The sequence below is a fragment of the Nicotiana tabacum genome, chromosome 10 (genome assembly GCF_000715075.1).
Source record: "Nicotiana tabacum cultivar K326 chromosome 10, ASM71507v2, whole genome shotgun sequence".
Lineage (NCBI taxonomy): Eukaryota > Viridiplantae > Streptophyta > Magnoliopsida > Solanales > Solanaceae > Nicotiana > Nicotiana tabacum.
Window position 1 is genome coordinate 94,346,420 of NC_134089.1, and position 16,404 is coordinate 94,362,823.

The following is a 16,404-nucleotide window of genomic DNA, read 5'->3' on the forward strand; positions in this document are numbered from 1 at the left end:
TCACTTTTGGTATGTATATAATTTTACCAGTTTATTTCACTTTTTTGTATTTTGTAACCTTGGTCTGTATATAAAGTTACTTTCTAATGTATATATTTATTCCCTCTTATATATATTCGTTTAAATTTCATATTGTACATATTCAGTTTACTTTCTGCATTTTCTTTCATAGCTTCTTACTTCATTTTTGTAGCTTCTTATTTTGAATTTTGCATTCAATAAGCCTTTGGTTTTCTTAATAACACGATTCTTTCCAAATGTGGAATTTGTGTGAACCGGATGGCTTTTCCCGATGATGGATGACATGACAACCTTCTTAAGGATTTGAGTGTTTTCTTTTTGTTTTTGTGTAAATAGTAGCTAATGAGTAATAGTGCCTCAAGCAAAGCTTCACGTGGTCCTAAAACATTTGCCTTTGATCTTATGGTCAAAAACAAATTGGTACGTATAGGATGGTGACAGTTGTGCCCTTGAGACTCTTGTGTTGGCCGATAATCATCAAGTGATTTTTCGGGATCATTTGTGTTGCTCAAATCTTAGCTAAGGTTGTTGTGGGCCCCCGACTCTGTCTCTTTAGCAATCCTATAGCTTGTGTTGTGAGAATTTGAATTTCAAGTCCAAGTCCCGTGCCATTAGTCTAGAACTTGCCCTGAATGTTTGGCTAGGCAAAATCCTAAGTGTAGTTTGACTTGAGAAGTGATTATAGGCTCTCCTTGATCCGTATGGTATCTTGAAAACATCCATAACCTACCAATGATAATATCTTTAGTCAACCCCTTTTGAGCCATAGCCTTTTTTCTTTCAAAGACCATGATACAAGCCTTTACTCGTTCTAAAAAGACCCTCTCTTGGCACCCGATATTTCCTTAGCACAAGGCAAAAGCATAAGTTTGGGGGAGAGACAAGGAATGCAACAAAGTGGTAAAAGGTACAAAATGAAGAAAAGGAAAGGCAGAAAAAAAAATCAAAAAATCAAAAAGAATGAACAATGTAGAAGAAGTGAAGGGAGTCAATAAAAGTAAAAAGATGAAAGGCGTCGAAAGATTAGAAAGGAGAAAAGAGTTTGAAATGAACAAGAAAGAGTGACAGTGTGTCTTTCTAACCCCTAAGAAAGAAGTAAATGACTCAAAAAGTCAAGAGAATGTGTGCCAAAATGAAGTAAATAAAGTATTTAAGGGAAGATGAAACCTACTTAGACCAAATATTTCCTACCTTGAACCAAAAGCCTTCATTGTACCCCCACAAAAGCCCTATATGATCTTGAGTAGAATGAAGTTTACATTAGTGGTGACTCACATAAGGGGCAAGCTTATGGTACTTAGAGCCGAACTTGTGACCTTTCTTTGAGAGAGATGAGTATGTATTCCACAATCCTCGTTCTAAGTACTACAATCTAAAAGTGAGGTCTTGCTTAAGGAAGAGTGAGGAGTATGAGTTTGGGTTCCACAATGACTAAAGTAGTAGAAAGAGTTTCCTTGATGAGTTGAGTCAATTCTTGATACTTTTGTGTCGCACTAAAACCATGGTGCTTAAAAGGTTGAATGTTGCTAATGATTCATTTGAATTGAGGATTGTTAGTCCCAATTGATGCTAAATGAGGTCGCTTTAGGTCAGCTGAATTTTCTTGGTTTTATTCTTAAGGAGGTGGGACTTATTTTATTTGCTTGAGGACAAGCAAAAGCTTAAGTTTGGGGGAGTTGATAACTAGGGATTCTAGTCTATTTTATACTCCTTTGTTCTTGAGTTTTGGATTAAAAATGTATACAAGTAGTCCCGAAAGCTTACATGTTGTGCTTGGTTGCAGTGTTTGGTAAAAAAAGTGACAAGAAGTCAAAACCAGCTCAAAAAGGAGTGAAACCTACACAAGTGCTAAGAACAAGTCAAAGCACTGCTGCAGCATAAAATCCACTACAGCTGCAAAAGACCCACCACGGCCGCGGTTCATTTAGTGTGGTCTACGGTGGATAAGTTCAGAGAGATGCAATTCTAGGGTTCTAAGCAGTGCGGTCCGCAGTAGATTCTTCGCGGTCGCGGTAACCTCATCGCGACCGCAATCCATTTATTGCAGTGTGCGGAGAGGGGATTCAGAGAGCTGGGATTTTGGAAGCTTCAAGACATCGCAGTCCATTTTATGCGGTCCGCGGTGCATTTTATGCGGTCTGCGGTGACCAGATTCAGAGACTAAAACTCGAAGCCAAAAAGTTTCATCGTGGACACAGTCCATTTCTTGCGGACCGCAGTACCTCTGTCAGGGGTATTTTTGTTCAGAAAATTCGGCCTTGTATAAATACTTCTTTTTCAGATTTTTAGGGTATCTTTATCTTAGCAGAGCACGTGAACGGCGGCTTTAGTCCATTTTTAGTAATTTATAGCTAGTTTAACATTGGATCAAATCTTAGCTAGTAATTATATTTTATGGGTTATTCTTCATCTAAATATTTGATTTCTTCCATTATTATGAGTAGCTAGACCCATTAGCTAGGGTTGTGGATCAACCCTAGTGTGTATATTTGATGGATCTTTTATTTTAAGGCTTAGATGTTTATGGGTAGTTGATATTTGGACTGATTTGTATTTTTCATGTTGAATTAGTGGTTGCAAATACTAATTTGTGCCTTTTTGACTTGGGCTCTTCTTGAGAAAGAGAGCTTGAGTCTAGGAAAATCAGTCCAACAAGGAATTTGGGTGTATTCAAGAGATTGATATCCCCAATTAAAGGGTTAGACCTAGAGATAGTAATATCCGACTTGAACCTATATTGTTTGCACAATTTTGACACATAATTGGTCTTGAGAAAGTCAAATAGGGCAAAGTCACTCAAGCTACCGAGAGGTATAGAGTGAGTAGTTTCGTGCATTGGCTATATCGCAATCCCCAACATAACAATTGTGCCTTAGGCTTTAGAACCCGTCAAGTATTCACCTAGGAGAAATTCACTTCCCTAGTGCCTCGTTAACCATTTAGAAAAGCTTACAAGCATTTATACTTAAATTTCACACAACATTAGTACAAAATTAGAAGTACCAAACAAACAATTATGATTGGAAGTGTAATCAAGAGCACTACAAATTGCGAGTTTAGATATGAATCCAAATCCCAAACATTCTAGCTCCCTGTGGATTCGATCCCGATCTTCTCGGGTAAAAGCTGCATCGACCGCTCTTGTCACTTTTTAGTGGTGTAAGGTTGGACCCGATCAGATATGCGAAAGGGAAACAAGATGCGATAACTACAACATGAATGACAACATCAGACAGTCATATAAATCATCAAGCAATAAAGATGGATAAACATACGGAATAAAGATGGCACGACATCAGCCATTATGCTTTTACTCTCAACCTTACCATAAAATGATGACATAAGTGGAATGAAATGGCACGGCATCACCCTTCGTGCTTTTACTCTTGATTTGCCCATGTAACAATGAATAATTGATATAAATGGCACAATATCACCCTTCGTGCTTTATCTCTCTTCCCCACTATGATTAATCAATAAATGAAACAATAAAATGGCATGGCATCACCCTTCATGCTTTAATACTCTACCTTACAATGTAGTAATGAATATAAGCATTCGAGGGATAGATAATGCAAGAATAAACTTTACGCCAATAATGATTCCAAGATGCCAAATCTCAACTTCCAAAATACTCAACCATCACAGTTAATCCATAAATACTTAAAGAATGATCAAGCAAGTAATAATCTAATCTAAGCATGGATGTCATAATTAAATAGGCAATAAATTACAAGAAAACAAGTTCTACCCGCATGTTTTGACCGAACAATAACGCATAAGTACTCGTCACATCACATATACATTATACCCACACATTAAACACGTAGCAAATAGGCAAACAAGTCATAATCCCTCAAGTCAAGGTTAACCACGACACTTACCTCGCTCCTCAATCGACTGAAGCTTCAACCACGGCTTTGCCTTTCAAAAAAGCCTCCGAACCAACCAAATCTAGAAAATTATTAACCAAATGATTCAAAATAAGCCTTAGGAACTACCCACGAATGAAAGATGTTCAATTTAGATCATTATTGAAAAAGTCAGCAAAAGTCAACCCCGAGCTCGCTTGGTCAAAACTCGAAATTTAGACCAAAACCTGATTACACATTCACCCTGAGCCCGGTTATATAATTTATTTTGAAATCCAACCTCAATTCGAGGTCTAAATTTTAATTTTACATAAAATCTCTAATTCTACCCAAATCCCCAGTTTTCACCATGAAAATCCTAGGTTTAATGATGAAAACTTATGAAATGTAATGTGTAAATGAAAGAAAGTGGATTAAGGTCACTTACCAATGAATTCAGTAAGAAAAGCACTTGAAAAAATCGTCTCTAAGGTGTTTAGGGTTGAGAATTTGAAAGAATGAGCTAAAATCTCGCCTATCTCAATTTTTGACCAGGTGCAGATGTTGCAATTGTGACTTGCAAATGCGAATTGCGAACCCCGCAAATGCGAGACATGCTTCGCAAATGCGAAGAAGCCCCATCTCTGCTATCATCGCATATGCGATAATTTGTTCGCAAATGCAAACTCTGGTCCTCCGCAAATGCGACCTTTTGATCGCAAATGAGATCTTTTAATGACCCAGCCACACTTCGCAAATGCAAAAAAATGGTTCGCAAATGCGAATCTGACAGGAATTTGAATATTCTCAATTGCGAACATTGACCTCGCAATTACAAGATCGGAGACTAGCACCAGAACCAGATGCATCGGCTATCTTTCCTAAGTCCAAAACCACCCTGAAGCCTATCCCAAACACACCCGAGCCCTCAATGCTTCAAACCAAACATGCACACAAGTCCAAAAATATCATACGAACTCGCACGCGCAATCAAAACACAAAAATAACACCTAGAACTACGAATAGGACACCACAACGAATGAAATTTTCAATGATACTTAGAAACTTCCAATTTCCCAACCGGACGTCTAAATCACGTAAAATCAACTCCGTTTTGCACCAAAATTTGCAGACAAGTCATAAATACAGTATTTAGCTTATACCAAATTCTGGAAAAAGAATCTGGACCCAATAGCAACAAAGTCAAACTTTGGTCAAACTTGGATTTTTTTAAACCTTTTAAACACCTATTTTTCAACAAATTACGATAAATCAAGCTACGACTTCCGAATTCGATTCTGGGCATACGACCAAGTCCCGAATCATAATACAGACCCATCGGGATCGTCAAAATACAGATCCGGATCCATTTTCTCAAAACGTTGACCGAAGTCAACTCAAATGAGTTTTTTTAAAGCACGATTTCACATTTTAATTAATTTTTCACATAAATACCTTCCGAAAAAAGAAATAGATTACGCATGCAAATCGAAAAAGGCTAAATGGAGCTATTCGAGATTTCAAATTACAGAATTATGGAATAAACCTATGAATGACCTATCAGTTCATCGCAGTAAATTAAATTTTACTTAAATTTAACTTTATCAGAAAGGAATTTATATATATATATATATATATATATATATATATATATATATATATATATATATACATAAAATACCACCCGACCTTGTCCCCAAATTCTTGTTACACACCTGTTGATTACGAGAATAACTTTACACACCCAACCTTAAAAAAATGTATGTATGACACACTATTTTGACTACGTGCCAAGAGCGTATTTTACACGCAAATGAGGCACGTGAAGTATAAATTTTTTGAATCTAAAGCCTCATTTGGACGCCACATGTCGAGTTTTTTCACTTTTTCATTTTTTTCATTTTTAGTCATCTTCTTCATTTTTATGAATCAAGTTTCAGCCAGCTCCTTCATTGATGATTATAAAGAACGCTTCTAATAACTTCAACAGCTCCTCCTCTAACTCATGAACATGAATCTCACCTCAAATCCATTATAAAGCATTTTTTTTCAAATATTGCCCTTCAACCTTGCTTCAACCCCAGCCTGCAACCCTTACCCTTCTTCTGCACCTATCTCTGGCCTTTGCTTCTTTTTTGGTGATGAATTTTGTTTTTCCAATATAAAATCGTCTTAAGATTTTTTGTTTTCACCCGTTCTCATCCGCATTGTTTCTACAAATTGCGCAAGACCTAAAAATTGATTATTTGAAATTGTTGTTGTTTGTTGAAATTGGTGTTTGGGATTGAATTAGTTGTATATTAAAAGATCCATTTCAATTGAAACTCATTTAGAGATGAACTAAGTAGTTGGATCGAAATTTATTTAAGAAGGCCGAAGAAGAGTACTTTGAATTTTTTAGTTGGGTTAAACTTGAAGAAATCTAAGGTTGATGTTGAAAACTTTGGTTGTTGATTTGTATTCATGTTCTCTGATCTTGAAACTGAGATGAAGGTTGTAGCAGCCACGATGGATGGTTTTCATCGAGGAAGAAGATGGATTTCTTTTTCTTTTTTCTTTTAACTTCATGACACGTGTCACGATTTAATTGGTGCGTCACATATACCCATTTAAAAGAAGTGGTCAAATACAAAAGTGGTGTGTCATAGACACATTTTTGAAAGGTTGAGTGTATAAAATTATTCACGTAGTCTACAGGTGTGTAACATGGATTTGGAGACAAGCTCGGGTGGTAATCTACGTATTTCGCCTATATATCCCAAATAAGAAAAGACTTAGTATTCAAAATTTTATTAAGTTTCAAGCTTCTAAATATTACAAAAATAGGTATATGGTGATTTTATTTAATTGCGTGTGTTTCTCATGTCAATAAGTTAATAAGTAATTTTTAAAAAATCACATAAATAGTATTAAACGATGTGTTTACAACAATAACAAAAAAAATCATGTTAATTTCATATGCGGGGTCTGGAGAGGGTAGTGTATACGCAGCCTTACCCCTACCCCTACCCTATAAAGGCAGAGAGGTTGTTTCCGAAATAGATACTTGGCTTAAGGAGCTGCAAAAATAAAGCAACAAACAATAACAACAGTAATACAATAAGGTAATGGAAGCGAGTGGCATAACAAGTAATAAAGAACTAAGAATAAAAGAATAATACTGGTACTACTGGTAAATCTAGGAGAAACTCACAACTCCATGTCAACCCACTACCTTAATCTTCGACCTTCACGCCTTCCTATCGCAAGTCATGTTCTCGGTTAGGTGAAGCAATGGCATGTCCGCCTAATCACCTTTCCCCAATACTTCTTTGGCCTTTCCTTGCCCTTCTTCAAGCCCGCCAGGGCCAACCTCTTACACCTCCTGACCGGAGCATCTATGTCTCTCCTCTTCACATGCCCAAACCATCACAACCTCGATTCTCGCAACTTGTCTTCCACAGATGCCACCCCACCTTGTCCCTAATAACCTCATTCCTAATTTTGTCTTTCCTGGTATGTTACCACATCCATCTCAACATCGTCATTTCAGCTACTTTCATCTTCTGGACATGAGACTTTTTAACGGGCCAACACTCAACTTCATACAACATAGCCGGTCTAACCACCACCCTATAAAATTTGCCCTTAAGTCTAGGCGGCATATTTTTATCACATAAAACCTTCGAAACTAGCCTCCATTTCATCCATCCCATTTCAATACGGTGAATAATATCCTCGTGCTTAGTTGAATCTCATCAAAGTGTTGAATTATTCTCCAACTTTAAATTGAGGTGCCAACATACGGGACTGGTGCACGCTAATGTAAATCATTGTTGTAAAGACCGAATTAGCTGTAAATTATTTTTTATTATTACTAATAAATATGAAAATCAACTGAAGATACAAATAATCAAGGAATAAGATGGGAATAGACTTAAAAAGCCTAATAAAATAAAAGAAAGAAACTGATAATCAATAAGAATCTTTAAGTGTGATTCTCAATCAATGTTTTAAAAGGCATTTTCAGGGCAAGCCGCACCAAAAATGTCCTTGAGACAATGGTGTCGGGCGAAAGTCTCAAGAGTTGGGGCGTAAGTCCAGAGGCTTTTTCAAATTAAAACAAAATTTATTAAATAAGTCTTTCGTATAATACCCAAAGTCTCAAAAGTCAGTTTGTAATTACTCAAAAGTTTAAAAAGGAACTGAAATGTATTAAATTTAACAGACAAGACCTTTTTTATTGATTAAAGCCTTAATTTATGGTCTTTCCCAATTCTTTTCTTGTCCGCTAGTCTACTAATATCTCCCAAATCAACGAATATTCAATTTTTATTTTTTACAAATACAAAGAAAACTCCATTCTCCATCATAGCAGCAAGTTCAAAGTTCAAATTGCAGATTAGTCATTATTTTTGTTCCTCCATGTATAAAACTTCATTCTTTTCGACCCAAGTTACTTGTGCTTGTAAGTAGCATATAATAGATTGTTTTGACTAGTTTTTTGTGGGGATGAAGCACATCTATATATATATATATATATAGTTTTAAGCAATTTTACCTGTTTATAAATATTTACTGTAATTATATTATTTTATAAAATATTAAAAATTAAATACCCATGGGGCTTACGCCCCGTGCCTCGGGGCTTACACCTCGCTGAGGCATATGTAAAACGCCTCGTCTTACGCTCACGCCTTTTAAAACACTACTCTCAACAATACAAATTTATTTTTAATTTTTTTCTTTTTCAAGCAATTTTTATTTTTATACACAAGATCTTTATAAATTATTTTTTCTATTCAAATTGTAAGCGAGCATAAAAGACCATTTCCTCTCAATTGATATTGTGATGGAGAAAAAGGTAAATCCTGTGTTTCAAGAATATCTATTTCCCTGTTTTCATTCGAAAAAGTTATGCTTCTATTGTTTAGATAACTTTTCGAAAAACTATTCCCCAAAAAATAGTAATGGAGTTAAATTTTGTTGTGAAAAAATGATTTATTACATCCACATCTGATTTGAATAAAAAAATAATATTACAAAGATCTCTTGTATTTTATTTATAAGTATTACTTTACTAATCTTCTATAAAATTAATTATAATATTAAATTAATTATAAAAAACTAGATCTTTTAGATGGTTTCCTTTTCGTGTAGTATGTTTTCTTTTTACATTTTTTTATTTTATGAAATTGAGACGTCTCAAACATCTAGAGAGTTGTAATTTGTAAGTTAATAACATTATTTGGCAAAATATCTATATCTATATCTATTTATATTATTATAAAAGTACGAATAATTTATGTTTAATGTTGAACGACTAAAATATTCCCGAAATATTGATTGACTTTTATTCCCTTAAATATTTATATAATTTAAGGATCTAATTATAAATTATTTCATGATGAAATTCTTTTTCGATTTAAACTACACATATATTGGCCCTACAAAATTGATCCTACTTGGATTAGAAAGGCACATCCATAATTTTCTCTCTTTTTTATTTACGTGAGATGCTACATTTACATATAATCAAATTGCATAGATGGAGTTTTAACCTCTTTTTGTATTTTGTAATTTGTTTTATTTTTATCCTTGTAATATTTGATTGTTTGCTTCACACAAGATGTTTAATTAGCAATGATGATAACCAACAGCAAAATGTCGTTACTTTTTTTTTTCCTGAGGCTAACCAAGAAAAGATTTTTCGATTCCTACTGTAGGAACAATGCCAAATATATTTTTACGGTGAGTGACCTCCTAGATCTCTAATTCTTATTTTTCGTCAATAAATATTATCTTTTAATAGCAATTGAGCTCAACTTCGGTCTAAATTATTAACATTATGTACCAACTTAGCTCAACCTTCACTTGCCAAAATATACAAATTTCAACACCAGGATTACAAATCACAATACCCAATCAAGAAATGCAAACATTTTGAGATTGACGGGGACAAGAAGAAAAAAGGAAACCTCTCTTACTAAATAGCATGTGCAGTAAAATGCAAAATATATTTTACCTTAGTATTGCATAATTACTAATTGATAACACCGTGAAGGTGAATATTATTTAAATATTTTTTCTGAAAATAGATAACCAGAATTTATATATTTACTTGCTATATCTTCATGTCTTAGTTTTGTGTCTCTCAAAATTATTATACATTTGTTTCTTTGCTATTTAAAAGTAATTTTGCATTTATTCATGAAGAAGTAATATTTTAATTTACATTATTGATAAAATTTATAGTATATTTACTTTTAGAAGGTAAAATATGTTGTTTGATAATATTTTTTAAGAAACCATAATTTTTAATTGTTTGAAAGTTAAGACGTTATAGTTGATTTATATTTCATAGTAACTTTAAAAGTATTACATTATTTATATTTGTAAAATATGGTAGATATTTTATTTTCATGAGTTTTTTTTAATTCATTTTAGTTTTACTTGAACTTTTAATGTATTTTTTATATATATTTTTAAGTTATAATATTATAATATTAATTTATAAATTAAAAAATATAAAGATATGTTGGGCTTATGCCCCATGTCTCGAGGCTTACGTATAGCCACGACTCAAATAAAACGTCTCGCCTTACGCCCCCGCCTTTTAAGACACATCTTGAAAATATATCTAATCAAGCAAATAGAATTATCAAGGACTAGAATTGACACTGACATTTACTTATAAGTTAAAGTTTAGTATCTTTAAATATAAATTTTAAAATAATTGCTAGGGTGCGAGGCACGTGAAATAGAAATTAGTACTATATTAAAAGCACGAAGGCCCTTAGCGAAATGTCGTTCGCCTTTTTTACCCTTAGAATTCGATTTTATATTGGACAAAATTATCATTTAAATTATCTCCTAATATGGAGAAGTTTCAAATCAAGTAAAATTTTATTTATTAAGGTTATCCTTTTTTAAACGGTTACATATAAGTCTAAAATCTAGGACATTAAATCAATTAAAATTTGACCTTGTATATTATTTGACAAACAGTTCAAAACGCTAATTCATTACTAAAAGAACATTAACGAATATTCATAAATTTTTACTCACTAATACTAACTAATAAATAATAACTTTCATAAGCCACAAATAAAAATTTTATTGTTAAACAAAATAACATAAAAAAATAAAAGAAAAATTTAAACAATCAAGACCAGAGGCGTAAGTTTGGGGCAATGAGGAATTAGAAGGGGTTCAGTAGATATAGGGTTTATAGTTTGCCTTACCTTCCGACTCCTCTGTTCTTGCCCAAGCCAAAGTTTGCGTTCAGATTCTTCCTGGCTTTTGTAATGGATTCCAATGGTGCTGAAGCATCTCGTATTCGCGAGGAAATCGAGTCTCTAAAGGCTAACAAGAGAAATATAGAGCAACAAATTTCAGCTCTCGAAGCTCAACTTAATCAACTTGAAGTAAATCAGGTTGAAGAAGGAGAAGTCAATTCCAATGCTCTATGTACTTCGCCGCTTTCTAACGGAGAGTTAGGGAATTCAAATGGTCTATCGCCCGATATGATTTATAGATACAGTCGCCACCTATTGCTTCCTTCATTTGGCGTTCAAGGTTCGGTCCGAATTGCTGTGAACATACTTAATTTGACTTTCAAAACAACCACTTCTGTTTATACTTAAAATTTATTGTTGGCATTAGGTCAGGCGAATCTATTGAAATCTTCAGTTTTGGTTATTGGAGCTGGAGGTCTAGGATCACCTGCTCTATTATATCTTGCTGCCTGTGGAGTTGGTAATTAGTTACTATTTAATTCACGTTTTTTGTCCCTATTTTTTGGAATAAATTAGGAAGCATGTTTTTATTCTGGTATATTTTGCAGGTCGAATAGGTATCGTTGATCATGATGTAGTGGAACTTAACAATCTGCAAAGGCAGGTAGTTTGTTTAATATAATGTGTTTTATGTGCTGAAAATTGATTTTGGTGAATGCTGTTTGGCTTAGTGATTTTGATATTTTAGTTTTTGTTTTTTAAGCTAATTGGCTATGGCATTTCTCATTGTATTCTAGATAATTCATACTGAAGCATATATTGGAAAGTCAAAAGTAGAGTCAGCTGCTGCTGCCTGTCGCTCGTAAGTCACGTACTGAATAAACTTGTTTTGCATTTGAACCTGTATATAATATTCTAATTTATTTGTTTTGTTTTAGGATCAACTCCTCCACTCAGATTGTGGAGCACAAAGAAGCATTCCACACGTCCAATGCTTTAGAGATCGTAAGCAAGTATGGTCTAATAACACTTTTTTATACAGGGTTGCATGAATTTATTTCCTATCTGTATCACTTTGATGTTTTGTATTGGTTCTGTTTTCACTTTTGCTAAATTAGATCAGTGATTTTCTCATTTCCTTGCTTAATGATCTTTCTCAGATATGATGTGGTAGTAGATGCAACAGACAATGCTCCAAGCCGCTACATGATCAATGATTGCTGCGTTGTGCTTGGGAAGGTTAGCTGTTTCTCTTTTTGATTAGTAGTGAAGAGGTCAGCAGTTTCTTCTGATGTTCACTTTTTACACTAATTCTGCTGGTAACAATGATATGTTAAGCTGGATTTTGATATACTATACACTACATAATTGTGTTCTGATGCAATAACTTCTTCCTTCCTAGGAATAATGTATTCCAGGTTCTTACACAAGTATCCTATTACTTGTGTAAATAAAATGCAGCAAATTTTAGTGTATTGGCTGAAAAAATGTTGTAACTAGCATTATTGATACTACGGATTTGCTTGACTTCCTTATTTTGTAGGACGAAACAAATTCAATTTTTGGTACTGATTACAGTACCTTCTTAATTCTGTTATTGAATAAATTTTTTGATGAAATTCTGTTATTGATAAAAATTACCTACCTACAGAAAAACTGGTATTAAGCTGTAAAGCTGCAAATCAATCTAACAGGCAGCTTTTCCTTTAAACTTATTTACAGACACATAAATCACTTTTCTTTCCTGCCATACTAATGTTCTGGTATGATCATGTAATGATGATAGTGAATATCAGTGCCTGGATATACAAACACTAATCTCATATTGCAAGTGTGAAATTGGATGATAAGTTCATTTTGTTGGATCTCTGAACTGATTACTGGCTTATTTGTGTTAACAGCCTCTTATATCTGGAGCTGCTCTAGGACTAGAAGGGCAGGTACCATTTTCTGAAAGCATTCATCCTTCCTAGAGCGTTTAACTTGTGTTTCCCTAGAACTGCAGTATAAATTGCTTATAGCTGTTCAGATTGATTGGTAACTCTGTGCCCTGAATGGTTTATCTAGCTGACAGTCTACAATTACAATGGAGGTCCATGCTATCGATGCCTGTTTCCAACTCCTCCACCAACAAATGCATGTCAGAGATGTGCTGACAGTGGAGTACTGGGAGTTGGTAAGTTGTGATTATCTCATACTTATCTCTCTAATATGTGAAATTCCCTTAGTTTTCCTGAAAGCAAACTTCTCTCTTTGGTCTGTTTATTGGGTATCTTGCTTATAACAATGGTTAGAGAGGAAAGTATTGATATCATATCAAACCTGAAAAACTTTATTGATGTCATATTAAACCTGAAAAACTTTCTTTTTAGTTTGGCTGTATCTGTTTCTATGTATAATCTGTAGGATTCACATTGTTTTAAAACATATGGTGTGACCAGCTTGGTACTAATTTATATTCCTATTCTCAGTTATAATTTTTCTTCACTTTCAGTTCCAGGTGTTATTGGTTGTCTTCAAGCCCTGGAGGCCATAAAAGTTTCTAGCTTGGTTGGAGAACCACTCTCTGGGAGGATGCTTCTTTTCGATGCCCTGTCAGGCCGGATTCGTATTGTGCGTTTGATATTCTAATTTCTCATACTTCCATTCATTTCGTATGAAACAGCTCTTTATTCTTTGTGGGAAAAGTAGATCTTGCAGTCTTCCAATTTTGCAATTTCTACTAAGCACTGATAAAGAGTAAATTAGCTAAATATAGGGCAAACAACAACAACCACCTAGTGAAAATCTCACAAGTGGGGTCTGGGGAGGGTAGGATGTACGCAGTGTTACTCCTACCGTAGGAGGGCAGAGAGGCTGTTTTCGATAGACCCTCGGCTAAAGAAGATGGAAGAAGTGCAGATAGCAATTCATAACAAGACAATATATTTAGAAAACTAAATTGAAAATAGCAATAAAGAATATGAAAGAAGTACCAATAGCAAGTAATAGCAAGATAATATATTTAGAGAAACTAAATCCGAGGTCTGATAGCAATAGAGAATATGAAAGGAGCACTGATAGCAAAGTAAGGAAGTACCAGTGACAAATAATAAAAGAACAAGAAAATAGTAAACTCAGGATAAAAGGGTACCATACTAACACTAACATTAATGAACTAATGAAGACAAAGGGAAACGCACAACTACCTACTAATATTCTACCCTAATCCTCAACCTCCACACCCTCATATCTAGGGTCATGTCCTCGGTTAGCTCAAGCTGCGCCATGTCCCGCCTGACCAACTCTCCCCAAGACTTCTTTGGCCTACCTCTACCCTTCCTCTTACCCCCAAGGCCAACCCCTCACACCTCCTGACTAGGGCATCTGTGCTTCGCTCTTAACATGCCCGAACCATCCCAGTCTCGCCTCTCGCATCTTTTCCTTCATAGTGGCCACTCCCACCTTGTCCCGAATAATTTTATTCCTAATTCTATCTAACCTAGTATGCTCACACATCCATCTCAACATCCTCATTTCAACTACTTTCATCTACTGGATATCAGAATTCTTGACTGGTCAGCACTCTGCCCCATACAACATAGTCTGTCTAACCACTAGCTAAATATAGTGCCTTTTAATAAATTTTAATTTTGATAAGAACTTTTTGAGTTGACAGTGACGATACAATAAAGCAGTTGAAATTCAGGACTCCTTGAAAAAACATAGTTCGAAATAGATACCTTACGAAGGAGCCTGACAAAAGAAAAATATAGATACTTCGCGAATGCTTTCAACACGCCTTTCTCCGCTTAAAGACAACCATATTTTGTATCTAATCTCCTCTGAATAAAAGAAGCAACAACAACAACCCAGTAAAATCCCACAAGTGGTATCTGGGGAGGGTAGTGTGTACGCAGACCTTGCCCCTACCCCGAAGGAGTAGAGAGGTTATTTCCGAGAGACCCTCGGCTCAAGAAGGGACAATATATTAGTACCATCAAATTTGCTTGACAATATATTAGTACCATCAAATTTGCTTGCTCGTGTTGGCAACTTATCTGGAATATCTTCTATTCAATATTCGTATTCCTTTGCTCCTAAACATATTGTACTTATTTGTTGCCAATTGTCAGCATTGGTCATAATCTCAGTCATTGCATCTCTGCAATTTTAGGTCAAAATTCGTGGAAGGTCATTGCAGTGCGAAGCTTGTGGAGAACATCCAGTATTGACAAGGCAGACATTTCCGGATTTTGACTATGAAAAATTTACTCAAACTCCACTATCCACGGTGCATTTCCTTTTCACAGCTTTTCAATTGTGTCTAATATTTGTAGCCCTTTGTCTGAACCTGTGTATCTTTTCTGTATGCAACTAAAGGCATAGTGAAGCATTCAAGTGTGAAATGACTCATTTTATTGATTTTCTTTCTGATCTAATTATCCGTGTAATTGACCATTCTTTCAGGGTCCATTGAAGTTGAACCTTCTTTCACAGGATGCTCGAATCAGCAGCAAAGAGTACAATGAGAGAGTGACGAAAGGTGAAGCACATGTATTAATAGATGTTCGACCAGCTCATCACTATAAGATTGTTTCACTTCCCAACTCTATCAACATCCCTCTATCCACGTTGGAAGGCAGGTTGTCTGAAATATCTGCTGCCTTGGAAAAAGAGGCAGATAAAGAGACGCTCGACGGTGGTTCCGGTGCTTCTCTATATATGATATGCAGAAGAGGTAATGATTCACAAAGGGCTGTTCAATTGCTTCACAAGGCGGGTTTCACTTCAGCAAAGGATATAATAGGGGGCTTAGAGTCGTGGGCGCACAATGTGGATCCAAAGTTCCCCACATACTAAATATACACAAAATTCCATTCTTTTGTTAGTGATTGCCTATCCTCTAATGTCTTGATCAAACTTCTAATTTATGTTCTTGACTTAACTGTTATAGCTTTAACTGAGTGGTGAAGCCCGATGATAGCTCGCCCTGTTATCCCCATGTTTATCTATCCGGTTTTCAAATATACCTGCTATATTGTAATGTGATTCTTCTAATGGGGAAATCACCATGGAAGTTTTAAGTGCAACTTTGGTGTTTCTCGAAATGGTAGCCCTGTTCGCAAGTTGACGTAGTATTTGCATCAGATTTTCATTGAATTCTGTTAATATGTCAATCTTCGCTACATCCACGTTAAGATGAAGAGCCAAAATAATGTCCAGGACAGGACGATTGTTGAACACCGATCAGGTTCTTGTTTCCTTGGGTTGCTTTGCCAAAGTTAAGAGCAAGCACGCAGCAAATCATAGGGTTAGTATTGCTCAAATTACTC

The 16,404-nt window shown here is 35.0% G+C and overlaps 1 protein-coding gene across 1 annotated transcript; it reads left to right on the top strand.

The window, feature by feature from the left end:
• Window positions 1-11,010: 11,010 nt before the first annotated feature.
• Window positions 11,011-16,197, top strand: LOC107781905 (adenylyltransferase and sulfurtransferase MOCS3-like). The gene is made up of 11 exons (XM_016602724.2): window positions 11,011-11,429; window positions 11,517-11,609; window positions 11,698-11,753; window positions 11,887-11,951; window positions 12,028-12,102; window positions 12,250-12,328; window positions 12,991-13,029; window positions 13,157-13,265; window positions 13,584-13,702; window positions 15,246-15,362; window positions 15,539-16,197. Exons 1-11 carry the CDS (start codon window positions 11,159-11,161, stop codon window positions 15,929-15,931), a joined length of 1,416 nt encoding a protein of 471 aa, XP_016458210.2. The 5' UTR covers window positions 11,011-11,158; the 3' UTR covers window positions 15,932-16,197.
• Window positions 16,198-16,404: the final 207 nt, after the last annotated feature.